Source organism: Pezoporus flaviventris, unplaced genomic scaffold, assembly GCF_033815535.1.
Source record: "Pezoporus flaviventris isolate CSIRO_AGI_PZ_B2104156 unplaced genomic scaffold, CSIRO_AGI_Pfla_v1 ptg000002l, whole genome shotgun sequence".
Lineage (NCBI taxonomy): Eukaryota > Metazoa > Chordata > Aves > Psittaciformes > Psittacidae > Pezoporus > Pezoporus flaviventris.
This window is the reverse complement of record NW_026892550.1, coordinates 50,569,588-50,586,909: the sequence shown is the minus strand read 5'-3', so window position 1 is coordinate 50,586,909 and position 17,322 is coordinate 50,569,588. Positions and strand designations below refer to the sequence as shown.

Genomic DNA, 17,322 nt, shown 5'->3' with positions numbered 1-17,322 from the left:
TATGCCAAGAGGCAATCCCCAGGGCTGCAGAAGGCTGGCACAACTTCTGATCCATTACCCTGGTTCTTGAATAACATCATTTTACCCTTAGAATGTCAAATTCTGCTGACCTCTCGTAAGTCTGACCCACGTCTTGTGATCAGGGCCAAGAAATAAGTATCAGTCTCAAATTAGTGTTCTTCAGTGTCACAACCCCATTAGAATTGGCATAAACAAAAGCAAGAAGCAATACTTTCCCCTTCCCACCTCCTAGCTTCTTCCTAGGAAGAAGCTGTGGCCATAAAATAACAATCATTAAAGAGGACTTTTGTATTAATGATTGAGTGTACCTTACAGTAATCAGTTAATGGCTATATCAGCTTTCATTAGAAGTCTCAAGAAACCTGTCTTTGCTGTGCATGATAAACTAATTTCTTCTAAATACTTTGACAGCATTGTTGATTAAAGCCTTAATGTTCGCTTTATCTATGAGGGCAATTGTTTTTTGGTCAGTTTATTGCTTTGTGTAACAGCAGACCTGAATATTAAATGAGCTTGAGAAGTGTTAAGGAAAACTCTGCACACTGAGTTATCTCTACCCTAAAGTATTTGCATAGCTTTGTAAAAAAAATAAAATAAAATAAATAATACACTTACATACAGTCCAGGTATAAAAGAAATAATCCTGTTACTCGATATCAATTATAAGCTAAAATGTCTTGGGCCATTAAGTAGCAAGAATAATAAAATAATAACATTAATTAACAATGGGCATTTCTGGCATTCTGCTTAGGGTAACACTTTGCAACTTGGAATCAAGCAGATCCAGTGGAGCAGGGATAACAAGACAGAATTTCAAGACCAAAGGTGTATTGGTCCTTGTTCAGTTGCTTGATAATATCTGCTGGCCTGCGTGTAGCATGTTTTAACAAGATCCCTGTACTCAGGGCCTTGTTTCTTCTGTTCTGCAGATGAGGTGTAAAGCAGGTGCGTGTCTGCTCAAGGGGGGTAAAGTTACACCCACAAAGGGTTGAAGCACTAACTGAAATGTAGCCGTCATTCAGAGCACGTAATAAGGTGTGCAGGGAATTGGCTGGCATGCCAGTGAGTGAGTGAGAGGTGAGAGGGCTTTCTCTGGGGGCTCATCTAGGTGGCACAGCACTGGCTGCTGTAATAACAACTCTCTTGCTGGCAGGAGAGAGCTGCTGGAAATATTTATGTGACTGTACATTTGGACGGGACTGCACACACGTCAGAATGGATAGTTATCTTGTTGAAACAAGAAAGTTTCCTCATGTCCCTTGTGGTGCCTTCTGTGTTTTGTTCTGCCCTGATTTTCCTGTTAAATACCCACAATACAGTTTATCCATATTTCTTCCACTACTCTCATCAGCTTTTTTTGTTTCTTTGTTTGCTTTTCAGTGTTTTCTTTTCCCTCCCAAGTCCAGTAGCTCACATCTTGTTGCCGTTCATAACATATTCTTCTGACCATGCATTGGCATCTGGGGTATCATTTCCCTTTCCCAGCATCCTCTTTCTTGAATGGCTGGGGCCACAGCTCTAAGTAGGTGAGTACTGAAAATCAGTCAGGGAAGTGGGGTGACAGTCATAAACTGATGGAAACTGGTATTGTCTAAACCAGATACCTTTTCTGTGAGACAATACCAGCTGCTGAATGTCCTGCCTTACAAAGGATGTGCTTAGTTGCAGTCATCTAGATGACACACTGTGCTGTCCACATCCAGCTACTGGTTGACATCTTTTAAACCATCTGATGTGTGAAGCAGCCAGCTGGCCTCTGCACCCCTATTCATCCATGGATACCTCTGAAATCAGAGAAGGAAACAAATTCTGGGGACATTGATAGAGGATCATCAGTACTTCTCTGGAATCATCAGTCAGTCCTACACTGTGCAGCATGTACAGTCCCATTTTTATGTCTTCTGACAGTACAGCTGAGGGCTGATTAACATGGCCTCAGGGGACAGTAAGGGAAATGACCATTCACTGCCTGCTGGTGCTTATTCTAAGTCAGAATGATGGCCTGTGGGAGTATACGAGTGCTTCTGGCACTGAAAACATTTTTGAGTCATGATTGATTGTCACTCTTCCCAATGAGGCCTTAACCATAAATAATGGTATTGTGTGAAATCAAGTATTTGAAAAACATAACCCTATTTCAGATGAGCCTGAATCTTTAATAGTGAAAATGTGACAACAGATAGGGGAGCAAAGCATTTACAAAACTGCATTGTAAAATATACATGTGCCTTTTGTCAAGAGTGTGAAAATAGTGATGATAACAGAATGTCTGGCTATTTCAATGAGAAGGTGACCAAAGCTATGCAACGTTATAACTACAGAGGAAGGACTTGTCTCTGGGAAAGAAAATCTCACTCGAATTTCCATCCTATAGAAATCACATGAAGCAGGTATTTTTTTCTTTTGTTGTTTTATGATGTATTTAAAAAGTTGTGTTTAGTTACTATTTTGGTTTCAGATGCTCCTCCAGTCCAAAAAAGACTGGAATAGCTTGATGTAGCTATCCTGGGCATTCCAGGGCCAAAGTCAGGGTTCAGTTAATAGTGATATGAGCTCAATTTTTCATTACTATAAGCTACTAGAGGGTTCTTGATCACAGTGATATGCACATGATCTGAAATGAAAATCTGGTGCAAGATGACTGTCATTCATTTGAAGCTGGTGTTAACTTGGCAAAACTCATCTATTTTCTTGAAAAGTACCAAGCCAAGGGGGTAGAAACCTCCAGAATCTTTGCAAAGGTCACAGACTAAAGTGCTCAAAAGCTAAGAGATTCCTGAGATGAGTTTACCCATGCAATCTTTACTTTATCAGCTTGATACATGTGCCTGATGAGCCTCTTCGTTGTCTGACTGCATACTAGTCTTCCTGCAGGACTGTCCTCATTTAGTCAGTGGTTCCTTTCCAGCATCAGCTTTCTCTTGATTCACAAAGCTGCCCCAGTTCCACACATCCATATTCCAGAATGTGGTTCTTTCTGTGATACGTGTGTGCTTCTTGAACACCAGTAAGTCTGTCTCCACACTCTGGAAGTGGGATCACCCTTCTTTTGACAACCTGGTAAGTAGAATCGTAGAATCATAGAATGGTTTGGATTGGAAAGGGATCTTAAAAATCATCCAGTTCCAACCCCCTGCCGCAGGCAGGGACAACTTCCACTACACCAGTTTGCTTAAAGCCCCATCTAACCTGACTTTGAACACTTCCAGGGATGGGGCAAACACAACTTCCTATAGGATAACTTCTTATACTGTTGATACCCCCTCATTCACACATCTGAACTTGCTCTACAGATCACTAAATTTGAATGCTCTGTGGCAGATGCTTGCCTTTTGCTATTGTCAGACCACTTTGCATTTCCAGTTTAGAGAATGCATTTACAGAGGGAATCTTTTTCAAAGATCAGCCAAAAAGGGACGCTTCAGAGAATTTTCCCCTGCTGCACTGCTGTCAATTCTCTTACATGTGAACTAGGAGTTTCTTGCTATAGCTCAGAAGTTTGTGCAGGTTGGCTGAATGAGCCATGTATGTTCATGATGGCCAAATTTCAAACTTTTCCTTCTAAGTGCAAAGGCATTGGAGCTCCTTAGAAAAGTAGTTCTTAAATAGATATTAGCACAGAAAATGTGTTTGTGAAGAATGAAGTGTGGAAACCAGCTCAGCAGTTTTAGAGACCACATACATCTCTAACAGGGAACTTCTAGTCCAAAGAGGTGAAACTTGACAAACTAATATCTGAAGATATGGTCTGAAAGAAGAAATACAAACAAGCTATCAGTCATTCTGAGCTAGCAACAGTGATACAAACCTTTCTTACTGTTTTGGGGGGACATGCACACCCCAAAAGAACAAATACACTTTCTAAGTAGCTGCCCCAGAGGAGTGTTTGTGTGATGCTGTTTGATGAAACCAGAATACAACCTCCTTAGCACCTAGGAGCCCTAAAGCTGATTAGGTGAACAATCCTACTCTTGCTGTGCACTGGCCAGCGAGTACTTATTCTAAATACCCTTGTTAGCTGCTGGCATGACATTATTGGCATGTTGTTCAGATTCATACAGCATTCACAGGGTAAAAGCCACTCTAGCCCCTTTCCAATAAAGGGCAGTTTTATAAGAACCAGAAAGAAATGAAACTGTGGCACTGATGCATGGGCCATCATTCACAGAGGAGAGACATCTGGAGATACTGAGGTGGTCTGAACAAACCCATGTGGTTTTAGTAGCCAGCTCTTTGGACCCAGGTTTCAGAGCTCTTGGTCTGCGCCCCCTGAGGATCCAGCCATCGAGGGTATGAGGATTGCTGTGGGCTTTCTTTTTCCTGGGCACTGCTGTTTCTCAGCTGGCACCATCCCATAGAATGCAGTGCCGCAACAGTGACTTGCATCAGTGACGGATCAAGCCCTCTGGGAACTGGCATAATTGGAGATCAGCAACCTGGACTCCTGCCTAGGAAGCAGCAGGAAAGCAGCTGTACTTGAAGCAGAATCTGACCAAAGTAATGTGAATATTAAAGCTATGACAACTTTTTAAAAAATTGCTCTGCTACATTATTTTAGTAAATATTTGTAGGTGTCTGTAATAGGAGGGTAATCACTGCATTTCCTTTCAAACAAAAGCAAGGAGAGCAGTTTTCAGTTATACTGGATAAGCAAGGCATTCTAGTGAATGGTTTTAACCTTACTTTTGCTGGCTGATTGTGTGTTACAGCAGTTCTCTAATATCTTTTCTTGCCGCACACAAAACCTAGTTTGTGCCTGGTCTTTTCCTTCTACTGATGAAAAACTCCACTGTCGCTGGCAAGCAGCAAGGTGTCCTTTGGCAGGGAACTGGGATGGGCTGTGTGTGTGGAAAGCAGTGGGTGCAGGCATGAGGGAGGTGTTCAGGAGGTGCCTGGCCACAGCTGCGAGGAGGAGGGATGGTACATATGCGCCAGAAGAGAGGTGGGCATCAACTGAGGAAGGAAGGAGGGTGCCTAGCACTGCTGGAAGTCACGGAGATGAACTGTAGCTCAGAGGGTCCAGGTTTGAGGCCATGCCAGTGCAAACAGACAGCTTCCAGGTTAGATTGGAGCCCAGGTCCCAGAGAGTCCATGGAATACTTTGTAGCTCAAAGGACGTTAAAGAGCTATGAGGGATTCCAGGTAAAGGGATGCAGGTGTGCTATTACTGTTGTGGCTACTGTACAAGACATTTCCATAGGTTTCCATGTGTTTCTTGCACCAAAGAAATAAAAAATAAATTTGTTTTGAAACGTGGAGGAAACTTGTGTGTTTCTTCTTCAGTTTACCTCGTCTCAGAAGGGGCAGACCATACATTCAGAATGCTCACAAGACTGGTACCAGAAGAAAGACTGTGCCATAAATGTGCCTCTTCTCAAGGACAGAAAGCAGCTGAACCACCAGTTCCATTTTCATTGAGGAGTGAAGCACAGAGCTGGGGATGGATAGAAGAATGTGGTCCTCAATGAAAACCTACCCTTTCCAGTGCGAGGTAGGAGACCTCCCAGTGAGAGGGAAACAGAGGGGAGACGAGGCAGCTGCTTTTCCAGTCCCCATCCACAGCGCTTGTGTAAGAGAGGTCCATGCCCCAAGGGTAGCTTGCTAAGGGTGTGTACTGGGAGCACCCAGGGGAGAGCCAGAGCTGCAGGGCCTGCAGTCAGGGACGTTTCAGAGCTCTTGGCCCCAGGGGAAGGGAACCCGAATGCAGCAGCTGAGCAAGAGTCTGGCCCTGACAGTGGCTCCATGGACTTTAGGAGCCCTGGAAAAGCAGCTCACAGAAGGAAAGAGTAATAATATTAGAAAAAGAGACCCAGCTAGCAGTCTGTAATGAACTGCTGCATTCCCCAAGGGCTTACTTCACCTCCTTTTTCTAATTCTGGTGGGATGCATGTAATACTGATGGATCAGGGTAGGTCTACAACAGCCGGGTTGCAGATACAGTAGAGTCAGTAACAAAACAAACAAGAACAGAAAGTGTATTTTAAGTTGGTTTCCTCTTTTTTTGCAACTTTCTTTCAGAACAACCTTAATATTTATAAAGGCAGGGCAGCTCCCATGGTGACAATGTTGCAACATACTGCTCTCGCTGGATTCCTGCTAAAAGCAAAATAGGAATGATTTCTGGATGAAAAACAAAAGCCTGTGATTTTTAACTCTCCACCCCTGCCATCAAAGCACAGATTATGGTGAAAAGGACAATCTGGAATTGGTTTCTTAAGACTCATCAGAGGTAAGTTGTAGCTGGAAGGTTGGCTACCTCACCGATAAACACCTGTGCACTTTCCATTCTTTCAGTCCTCCTTGGCTGCCAGGCTCAGGGCAGACTGCAGGAGAAAACAGATTCATACCTGAGGACAAACAACAAAAACCTCTACTGAGCAAAAAGTTTCAGAGAAAATCCACCTGAACTGGATTCCACTCTTCTTCCCCAACACCAGAGAAGTGTACAACTATTCCAGGCCAGAGCAGAAAAGCTATATATAGTGCTGCAATTTAATTCACATGGCAATTAAAAAGTACATGAAATGGCCTTATTTATGCATGAGAAAAGATTATCAGCGTTTTCCCCTTTTCCTCTTTTAGGTTATTAAAAATGTAACCCCTTCAAGAGTAATAAATGAACTCAGAAAGGATTGCTTAAGTGAGACCTGGGTTGTGATTAAAGGAAGTTTGGAGTTCAGGAGAAGTCTATTTGAAAAACATCCTTAGCATTTGCAGCATTATGTGTGGCTTTTGACAACTAGTTTGGGATAAAAGTGGTAGGGGATGAACCTCAACAGGAAAAGCGCTTGTTTTTTGTCACTTTGTGACATTAGCGAAACATTGTTTCCCCTCATTTGTATTTTCCCCCTAAGTTCATTTTAAAATGTATCAAAACAGAAAAGACTTTGAAAAAGGCAGCAGAACTATCACAAGGGACAACGCTAGCTAGTTGAGAGGTTATGCTTTATTATGTAAATACATGTTTTGGGAGATTTTAAAATGTATGTCGAGTGGTTAGAGCCAGCTTATTAGTTGGATAATTTGATTCCAAATAAAGCATACCAGTCCATAATGTGCCAGTGCTGAGACTTCTCAAGAGATCTGCTAGCTACCCGCTTGACCATAACTGTCCCTCTTCTGTACCAGTTGTGAGAGCAATAACCACGAGGCTGCTGGTCGTAGCCAAACCCCGCTGCTGAAATCCACCTCTCCTTACCACTCCTGGGAGAAAGTCCCTGCAACACCTTACTGTGGGTAATTCCCTAGCGTTGAGCACCCAGAGCTTGAATTCAGATTGGAGCAAAGGAAGTGAAACTTCCATCTGTGAATAAAGCCTTCATTTCCTTTTGTATAAAGCCAATAAAACAGTATGATTTCCCCTTCTTTTCCTGTAATTTATAAATGGCTAAAATGATTTCCCTGGCAGAGATACCCCGTTCTTAACTGCTTAGTGCCTGCACTGGCTGCAGTAAGGTCTCTTGTGAGTGTCAGCGCTTGCTCTGGAGGTACAAAGAGGAACTGGATGGAGAACTTGTGATTCATAATTTATTCAGTGAACACAGGCCCTTTTCTGTGCTTGCAAGGACTCCAGGGAAGGCAGGTGGGTTTGGCTGGGTTTTTTTTTATGCTCTCAGTTGATGAAATTCTTTAAGAACTGCTGAGTTTGCGTGCATACCGGTATGTCAGCAGCTTGTTGAGAGAATTGGTTGAATGTTGGGTGCTTGGGTGCAGGGTTCATGTGGCCTGCATGGACAGGTGCTTCGTGCCTCCTGGTTGCTGGCACAAACATCCTCACGGGAAAGACTCGGGAAGTGCTTCCAGTGATGCCCGAGACACTTGTGAACATCCACGGTTCACCTGGCTCCGTTTCACCTAAATATGCCCCAAACCTGCAACACCTCACATGCCTACAAAGATAATAATAATAGCGGCGGGGGGGGTGGGGGGGTGGCTGTTGGCGATACGCAAACGCGCTTGAACAATTAAGTGCTGCGTGGCCGTGCGCTCGCCTGGGCGCCGACCTCCTGCTGCGGGAGCCGCTCCGGGCTGGACGAGGCGGGGGAAAGTTAGTGGGGCACAAACTTTGCCGGCGAAGCGGGGAGGCGGGGGTGAGGACGGGGCGAAGCGGGCGGCGCGGCGGGGCGCATCCTCCCGCTGCTCCCGCACCCCCCCCCTTCCCCTCTGCGGCGCGGCGCGGCCACGCCCCCGCCGGCAGCCCCGCACCGGGCGGCCGCCGTCCGCAGCGCCCCGCCGCGCCGAGGGAAAGGGAGGGGGGGGCGGCTGCGGGCCCCCGCGCTGCCCTGCGCTGCGCTGCGGCCCGTGCGCGCCGCTCGGCGGCGGCGGTCCCGGCAGCTCTCGGCGGCGCCGGTTGTCCGCGTCCCTGCGCCCGCCCCGAGCTCGCTCCCTCACCTCGGCGGCGATCGCCCCGCCGCTGCCGCCGCCGCCTCCCGCCCGCCCTCCTTCCCCCCGCCCGTCCCCTCCCCTCCCCCGCTCCGCCACACGCACACGCACTCCCGGCGCTGTGTGCGAGGGCGGGCGCCGGGAGACGGGCGGCGAGCAGCGCGGCGGCGAGACCACCGCGCACACGCGCTCTCTCTCCCTCACACACACACACACACACACACACACACACACACACACACACACATCCCGCCCTCCCTCTGTGCCTGCTCCTTCCTCGCCCCCCGCCGCCTCCCCTGCTCTCTCCCCCCTCCTCCTCCTCCTCCTCCTCCTTTCTCTGCAACGAGCGAGAGAGGGAGAGGGGGGAAGAAAAGCCACTCACAGGTATTTGTTTAGTGGATCGGCGGCTTAATTTATCCCCCCCGCACACCCACCCCCCCAACGCCCCTCGCAGTTTGTTTACAAGTATCAAAGTTGTAATTGAGGAGCTGCCAAGGCACATCTGGATATTTTTCTTCTTCTTCTTTGTGTTAGGGACTGATGTGCAACTAATTAAAGGCAGGCAGGCTGGTAGCGTCTGCACACTCAAGCCCCCCCAAATAAAGAGCCTGGTAAGTGACTGGTTTGCTTTTTCCCCCCCGTCCTCTTTTCCCCCTTCTCCGTCGTGGGTTCTTGTTTGGGTTTTATTATCTTTTTTTTTTTTTTTTTTTTTTTTTTTACGGGGTGGGTTTTCTGATTTTCTTTTTTTTTTTTCAATTTTGTGTTTTTGTCGGGGCTTTTTTTCCTTTCTCGTTCTTGTGCTCTGGAATCGTAAAAGTAGATTAATGCCAGACTTGGGCAATAAAAGGCACCGCTATATTAATTTATTAATTAATCTGCACCCGCCCCTCCTCCTGAATGTTAAATATGACCTTTGATCTCTCTGTCTTTGGCAGAGCAGACGTGCAATATTGAACATGTACGGTCACATTTAGCTCAAGCAGGGACAGAACCGCGAAGCCCGGCTGGCGATTTCTATTTATTCCTTTCATTCGCGGAAAAGAGGGCGATAGTTAAGGGGGTGGTGGTGGGGAGAAATCCATAACTGCGTCTCGGGTGCCCTTTTCATGCTCCGGAGCTGCATCGATTAAACAATAATGACCCGGCTGGTGGGCACCATCATTTTCTCGCTCCTGGTGGCAATAAACCTTTGGAGGGAGGCGGTCGCAGCGAGGAGAGCTTTGTGGAGAGAAGCCACTTTGACGCTGGGGGTTGGGGGGGGGGGAGGGAGACGACAGGGCAGATAATGCGAATGTTCCCCGACTTCTGGCATAAAGGGCTGAACGCCAACGCTTCGTTCCTTACCAGATGCGTGGCTTTCCTACACATGGCTGGCACAACTAGTTTTATTGAGGAGTTGTTACTGAGGACGTGCGGCTAGATTTTCCTTTCTGGAAACGGGAGAGGGGATTTTTTTCCTTTTGTTTTTTTTTTGGTTTTTTTTTTTCTTCCCCTATATGCAAATCCTTCGCATCCCTCCAGAAGACGCCGCTTAGCCTAGAGCTTTCCGGGGCAGCCTTTGTATTGCCACCAGGGCTCTGGAGGCAACGGGAGCCCGGGTTTACCCCTGACGTGGGAACGCGGCGGTGGCTCCTGCGGGCTCGGGGTCTGTCTTTTTTCCGACGGGAAGACGCCCGCCGGCCCCTAATGCAGCCGAGGGCGAGGTTTCCTCTGTAGGTTGACGCTCCCCTCCCCTCATCTGGATTTGTTTACATAAAGCTCGCTTTTAGTGCACGACGTCGGGGGAAGGCGAAGTTTTCGCACTCGGTAGGTCGGGCTGCCAATGGTTCATTAATCTAATTATGATCGTAATTACCGTAATTGATAACCGTTTTGATCTAAACATACCGGAGTCTGGAAACTAGACGCAGCCCCACGAGTGCCTCCCAAGTGAACATTTCTGATCTGTAGCCCCGCATCAGAAAAGATGCTGGAAATATCTATAAACTATTCAGGTAGAGCATCTGGAAAACAAAGAGGCAGTGTTCACAAACTGAGAGCTTTTTAAGTTATGTTTATGTTTTGCTTTAGTTCAGGCAAGCTGCTAGAATGTCCCTTTCTCATTGCCATCAACTAAAATACCCCCCTTCACCTCCCGGGGAGGGAGAGGGGGGGTAAAACCAGCACTGTCTCCTTGCCCCCTCCTAAACTTTCCTGGCCCCGAAGCGGAAAATTGCCTTACTCCGAGAGGGCCGGGCGGCAGGTACAGCGCAGTGCCCGCGGGCTGCACCCCCCCCCCCCCCCCCCCCCTTCCGAGGCGGGGGAACCCTCCCCGGAGGCTGGGATGGGGATGAGCACTCCGCTTTCAGCACAGCTGCGGGCGCCGGGATCGCAGGCTGTAAAATTGCCGCCTTAAGTATTTTATTTTATTACTATTATTATTATTTCGGGTTTTAACCTTCCCCCCAACACCCCCATCCCCCGCGAGCAGCGAACGGCGGTGCCGGCAGGCAGCTCAGGGCCGCCGGGCGCAGAAGGACACGGTAGCAGCTGGCGGTTCCCCCCTACCCCCCCCCCCTTTTCCTCTTTATTTCTGTAAATCCTTTTATTTATCCTTTCCTTCCCTTTCACTGCCTTTTCGCACCCCCCGGTGGAGATGGTAGGTGGGCAGCTCCCGGTTCCCCTGTCCCATCCCCGTCCCCTTCGCGGCCCCCCCCCTCCCGCCTCGTGTCTCGTCGAGTGTGTCGGTGTCCCCCTCTTCTCCCGCGGTGGCCGTGATCGCCCCCCGCGCGCGCGCACCCCCTCGGAAATGACTTTCTGTGTTTCAGCTGCGGCAGCTCCCGTGAGGATGCAGGAGGAGCGGCTGCCCGGCCAGGCACCGACGGCGGGAATGCGCCCGGAGCAGGAGGAGGAGGAGGATTAAGCGACAGCCTCCCCAGCCCCCCTCGCCCCGTCCCTCTCCCCTCGGCCCCCCACCCTCCAGCCCCGTTCCTCCCCGCCGCCCTCCCCGGCCACCATGAACACCAACGTGTGCGTGGAGAGTGGCCCCAACCCCGAGGCGCCGGGGCTGCCCAAGGACAGCCACCTGCCCGAGGGGGCCCTCAACAGCCTTGTGGATTACAACTCGGAGATGGAGAGGTACCGCTCCTTCGCCACCTTCTACAAGACCAACGGCGGCGCCTTCCCGCAGGCGGCCAAGATCGCCCGCATCACCACCCCCATCTTCCCCAGCGCCGCCGCCGCCGCCGCCGCCCGCATCGGCATGTCCCCCTGGAACTGCGACACCGCCACGGCCGCCGCCGCCACCGCCATGCTCTGGGGCAGCGGCGGCGGCGGCGGCGGCGCGGCGGGCGGCGCGAGGAAGCCCTCCTCTGCCGCCGCCGCCTCCGCCTCCGCGGCCGCCGCCGCCGCCTCCTCGCTGCACGCCGGCAGGGGCGGCATGCACCACCGGAGCGACTCGCAGCGGCTGGGCAAGCCCGGCTGCCCGCCGGCCGAGCAGCCCACCCTGCCCATGGCCAACGGCAACTTCCTCTCCACCCTCTCCCCCGAGCATTGCCGGCCGCTGGCCGGCGAGTGCATGAACAAGCTCAAGTGCGGCGCCGCCGAAGCCGAGATCATGAACCTCCCCGAGCGCGTCGGCACCTTCTCGGCCATCCCGGCGCTGGGCGGCCTCTCCCTGCCCCCCGGGGTCATCGTCATGACGGCCCTGCACTCCCCCGCCGCGGCCTCGGCCGCCGTCACAGACAGCGCCTTCCAGATCGCCAACCTGGCGGACTGCCCGCAGAGCCACGCCTCGGCCTCGCCCGCCTCCGCCCTGGGCGCCGCCGCCGGCGCGGGGGGCGGCGGAGGCAGCGGCGGCGGTGGTGGCGGCGGCGGCGGCGGAGGGGGGGCCGGCGGCGGCAGCGGGGCCGGGGCGGGCAACCCCGCCAAGAAGAAGCGGAAACGCTGCGGGGTGTGCGTGCCCTGCAAGCGGCTCATCAACTGTGGAGTCTGCAGCAGTTGCAGGAACCGCAAAACGGGACACCAGATCTGCAAATTTAGGAAATGTGAAGAGCTTAAGAAAAAACCGGGCACTTCGCTAGAGGTCAGAGGAGATGATTTCTTTTTCCCCAGCCTCCCGCCGTCCCTCCTCAACCCCCTGCCCCCGCCCCTCCAGTGCTTCTTGTCTAGCTTCAAGATGCAGCATCCCTTTTCCGAGGCCTCCTTCAGGCTCTGAGGGTGCCCCCGCCGCGGGCGCGGCGGCCCCCCGCGGCGCTGCCCCGCCGCCCGCCCGCCCCTTCTCCGCCCCGCAGGGATGAGAAACGCCGCCCCCCGTGGCGCCCCGCCGAGCGCGGCGCCCCCCCCGGCAGCCGGCTCCGCCGAGGAGGGACGGAGAGCCGCCCCCGAGGGCGACCCGGCCCTGCGGAGCCGGGGGGCGGCCGCCGGGCGCCGGCCCCTCCCCGCCAGCCCGTGGCCGTGACGAGATGCTGCTCGCCTGGTGTACCTGCCGTGCTGTTCCCATAAGACTGCTGGTTCTCTCTGGTTCCTTTTCTTCTCGTTTTCTTCTTCGTTCTCCTTTTTTAATGGCGATTCGTGGCCCTCTGCGGGGACAGGGAGGTGGGAAAGGGAAAGTTTTAGCTGAACGCCGTCGGAAGTTCAGGGAAAAGCAATGGCGAGTTCATCTCCAGGCTGGCTGGTAGCAGTTTGTTCGAGAGAGACAGCTGGCCCTAGAGCCTGGTAGTCTGTGAAATGTGCCCACGTTAAACCCTTCGGCAGTGTCTTTCACGAAATAACCCGCTCACGGTGTATAAAACACAATGGAAATTTAGCACAGGGATGACCAAACTGATTTGCACATAACGGTTATTTTGACGAGGCGTCCTCGGCACTGACAACGTATTATGTTTCCCAAAGCTGTAAGGCCAGGTTTCAGGTTTGCTGGATGTAGAAGAGACAGGCAGCTCCCGTCTCACAGACATTCCAGTTCATGTAGTGGGTACAACAGACAATGGGAACCCAAATACACAAAACAGCAATGGGCTGATACCATTTGGCGAAGGAAACAAGCGAGAGGAAAGACTAGTAATCATCCTTAATCCCTTGTCATTATTAAAATTATAGTGTTGCTGATAAGACACACAGATGCATCTGAAGGTGTCGGGGATAATGGATTTAGTACAAAGGAGCAATGTATGCTGGGTGACATCGAGGTTTGTAGTCACAGAAATCAGCAACTAAGTGAGAAATTGCAACTTCCCTCTGTGTGTGTGTGTGTGAGCAGGGCTGCTATTCCCTTACTCACTGCTTGTAGGAGTTCTCTTCAAGAAGAAGGAGGTGGGGTAAAGGATTCCAGGGAAAAAGCAACCCCAGGAGCCCGTTAATTTGATCACAATTAAATAAATAGAATAACGGAGTTTGAAGCAATAGTGCCATGGGACAAAAGCAGCATTGTGGGGTTTAACTGACATTTGGCTGATGCCATTAACTCTTTCCCAACCCTAACCAGCCCCATCAAACCAACCAATGAATTCCTCCTCACAAGAGTGTGAACTGTCCCTGCTGAAAGTTCCATTTGTAGCTAACCATCCTCCTAGCTCTTTCTTGGGAGCGTGTGGTGACCCACCGTCACCTATGCAGAAACCAGGATGGACTCCCCAGGTGCTAGAAACTAGGACGGGGTTTTCAGCCCTTGTTTTTCTCAATGATATGCCTTTGTGGACTTTGTAGCAAGTTTGCAAGGAAGATACTTTACGCCCTGATCTGTTAATAATGGGTTATAATGAGTACAGCCCAAAAGAGACTCCCCCCAGCCAGAGATGTAGAGAATCCCTCCCACACCACCCCACAGCAGGGGTGCCTTTGTACGCCAGGTCCCTCATTGGGCTTGCAGACCAGGGCGCTGCTGGGATTTAACGCTTGTGATAAATGATGGGTTCTGATGGCTTATTGATTTGTGCAGAGAGTGAGCTATATCTGGAAGAAACGAATTTGTGTGTTATCAGATCTTCCTATGGGTTTGTGTGCATCTCTGAGCACATTTCCAGAACTTCCTCGCTCCTGGCAGAGGTTTTCGACAGCCTTAAAAACTGCTCAGGTGTGTTATGAGAATGCCGCCTGTTAAAACTGTTTAACCACTGTGACTAGTAAAACCCATGGTTTAATTAGCCACTTGTGTACTCTCATAACCACCTGTCTTCATTTCTTTTCTTCACTCTTTCTCCCCCACTCACTCTCCCCTCTTTGTGCTCTGATGGATACATAAACACAAAAACTCCTCTGCTGCTGTACTGTGAGTGGAAGAAAACAGGTTTCTCATTCCAGCTGTGGAGGTGTCAGTAAGGCATTGCTTCTGTTCAGGTTGTGGCCCATCACAAAGTTCTGTCACGGGATGTGGCTAATTTCTATGCAGAAACATGGATGTCAGTAGGAGAGGCAGAGTAACTTTCTTATGTGGTAGTTTTCCTTGTATCTTCTCCTTCTTCCTTTTATTTAAATTAACTAATGAAGAGTGACAGCAGGGCTGAAGCACATGTGCAGCTGCAGTGCACTGGCTTCGAGGCCACCAGCTGGAAGGGTGTTGGAGAGTGGCAGGGCCTGTCTGAGGGCTTGGCAGTGAGGGCAGCTTGCTTTGGCCTCTGCTCCTGGAAAGGCAGCCGCTCCATGGGGGTAATCTCTGGTCACCCCTGCAGGCACGGTCCCAGGGCTCACATTCCACTATGTACTCGGGAGATTTGTGAATCAGGCTCGACAGTGGCATCAAGTTGTGGAGATGATTCAAGGCAGGGGGGCGTAACTGTGCTTAAAACTGAAATAAACAAAGAATGAGAATGATACCAGTAAACAGTAAGCTGACTGGTCCCACGGAAACCATTTCTCTCTTTTTCCTTTAAATCTCTTCTTCTACTCGTGCAATGAAGGCATAGGATATAACTCTCAAGGTTAATACATGGAATCAAAGAAAGATTCACATGAATGCTTTCCAGTCCCTGACCCTTGCATTTTTAATGGAATGCTTCCCTCCCAGCTGGTTTTTTTTTTTTGAACACTTGAATTATTTTTTTCTCTATTTTTCTTGTACCATTTTCACGTTAAAAGTGTCCCTATGCTCTAGTATTTTTCATAGAATGTTATCATTACTAGGAAATTTTATGTACAGTAATAATAAATCTATAAAAAATAAGATTGACGTCACGTTGCACGCTGCCTACTTGTGTATGTATATTCTGTGTTCATTCAGATTTACAGTCGGTTTAAAGAGACATAATCTTTATTTACCCATAGAGACTACTTATTTTCTTCTGATTGGTATACATGGCTGTAACTTCTGCTGCAGGTTATGAAGATTAGGAGCCTGATGTTACTTTATGTCCCCCTCCCTCTGAAGTAAACCATCCTGATTCACTCTATGAATCTCAGTTGCCCCTCTCCTCATTTTCATTAGTGTGGCAGCAAAGTCAGGTGGAGTGGCTGGCTCACATTGGCAGGGTCTGACGGGTTCAGCCCAAACGTGAACTCTCTGCTGTTTGGGCAGGTTGTCACCATAGCTGGTGCCACTTGCTTTGTTTGTAACAGCCCCACTAATTGATATGCACGCTATTAACGTTTGCGTAGTGACCTGAAATAGTAAATGCAAGTCCGAGGCACCTCACCTCATTTCAAGCCAGTGAGAGTCTGAGATGGACTTTGCTGGGGACAGGGTTGTGATGATTGTTTCCAGCAGGAACGGCAGCTGATCCTGAAAATCTTAACACCATATGGCATTGCCACGGGGGAGAGAGGCTGCGCTGGCAACCTCCAAACTTGCACTTCGTGTTGTGGTAGCGCATGTGAGTGCTGTTAAGGGAAGACTGCTGAGCTCTGAGGATAGGGGTCAATTAGTAGGGGCCTCAGAGGAAGCAATTTCCCTGCTGTCTATCCAACTTTAAATTACATGCATAAGTTAAGTGACGGCATGATGGAATTGAGTAACATGAGGGGGAACTGAAGAGCTTGATAAGGAGCAGGCAGCTAATGCGATCCAAGTGGCTGGCTGGAAGGTGGAAAGAAAGACCACCCTGTAGCCTGCGTGGCTGTTCTTCCCTGCAGTGTTGCTGTATGGCAGTGTTTGTTTCCTTCCTGCCGCTGCCTCATGCCCAGGACGCCCTCCATCTGGCCAAGCCTCCACATGTTAAAACACCATGCAAGCAAGCAAAAAAGCAGTCCTTGTCCCAGGGACTTTACAGTCTGGAGCAAGAGCTGCAGTCTGTCCTGAGCTCCATTCATGTTGGCTATCGACTGTAAAGCCCTCATCAGCCTTGAATGCGGGCTTTTTTTTTTTTTTAACTCTATCCTCCATGTGCGTGCCTGTTGTGCCCTGCGAGGATGCTCTTGTTTATCTGTTCCAAGGCCTGAACATGCAGGGAGCGTGTCTGGTGCTGGAACTGGCTGCTGGCACCACACAAGAGCCCTCACCAGGTGACTGCGGTGCTCTCAGTTGGGGCTTCCAACGCAGTTGTGGTGCTGACAGGGAGCAGGGGAGTCAAAAGGCAGAGTGAGGTTTGACCTTAGTTGAGTGTTTTGCAATGGTTTTTGTCACCTTCATCCAGATTTCATGTGTCTGGGGTACACATACGTTCAGTGATGAATTTTCCTTGTGACCTCTGGAGGTTCTTGGGGACAGTGCAAGGTCCCCTGCTGCCACCTCCAGCAGTGTCCATAGCAGCTGCAGGCATCTTTGCTCTCTGGTGCCTGATTTCTCCCACTTGGAAGTCTCATTGAATCTTTTTGACCTTCTGTGTTAGGATTACATCTTGCAAGGCAGGAATTCATCACATTTGGTGGGAGACATGGGGTTGAGAAAGATGTTAAGAATGTAAAGGAGTTCGGCCTTTGGTCTCCTTACTGGAGAGTTCTGCCAAATTATCAACTCAAGGGGTAGCCTCAGAGATGGAGTTGGATATCATCTAGTTTACTGTTTTATAT

The 17,322-nt window shown here is 49.9% G+C and overlaps 1 protein-coding gene across 1 annotated transcript; it reads left to right on the top strand.

Moving 5' to 3' along the window:
- Window positions 1-11,310: 11,310 nt before the first annotated feature.
- Window positions 11,311-15,557, top strand: CXXC4 (CXXC finger protein 4). Its single transcript, XM_061477995.1, has one exon. It carries the CDS (start codon window positions 11,399-11,401, stop codon window positions 12,596-12,598), a length of 1,200 nt encoding a protein of 399 aa, XP_061333979.1. The 5' UTR covers window positions 11,311-11,398; the 3' UTR covers window positions 12,599-15,557.
- Window positions 15,558-17,322: the final 1,765 nt, after the last annotated feature.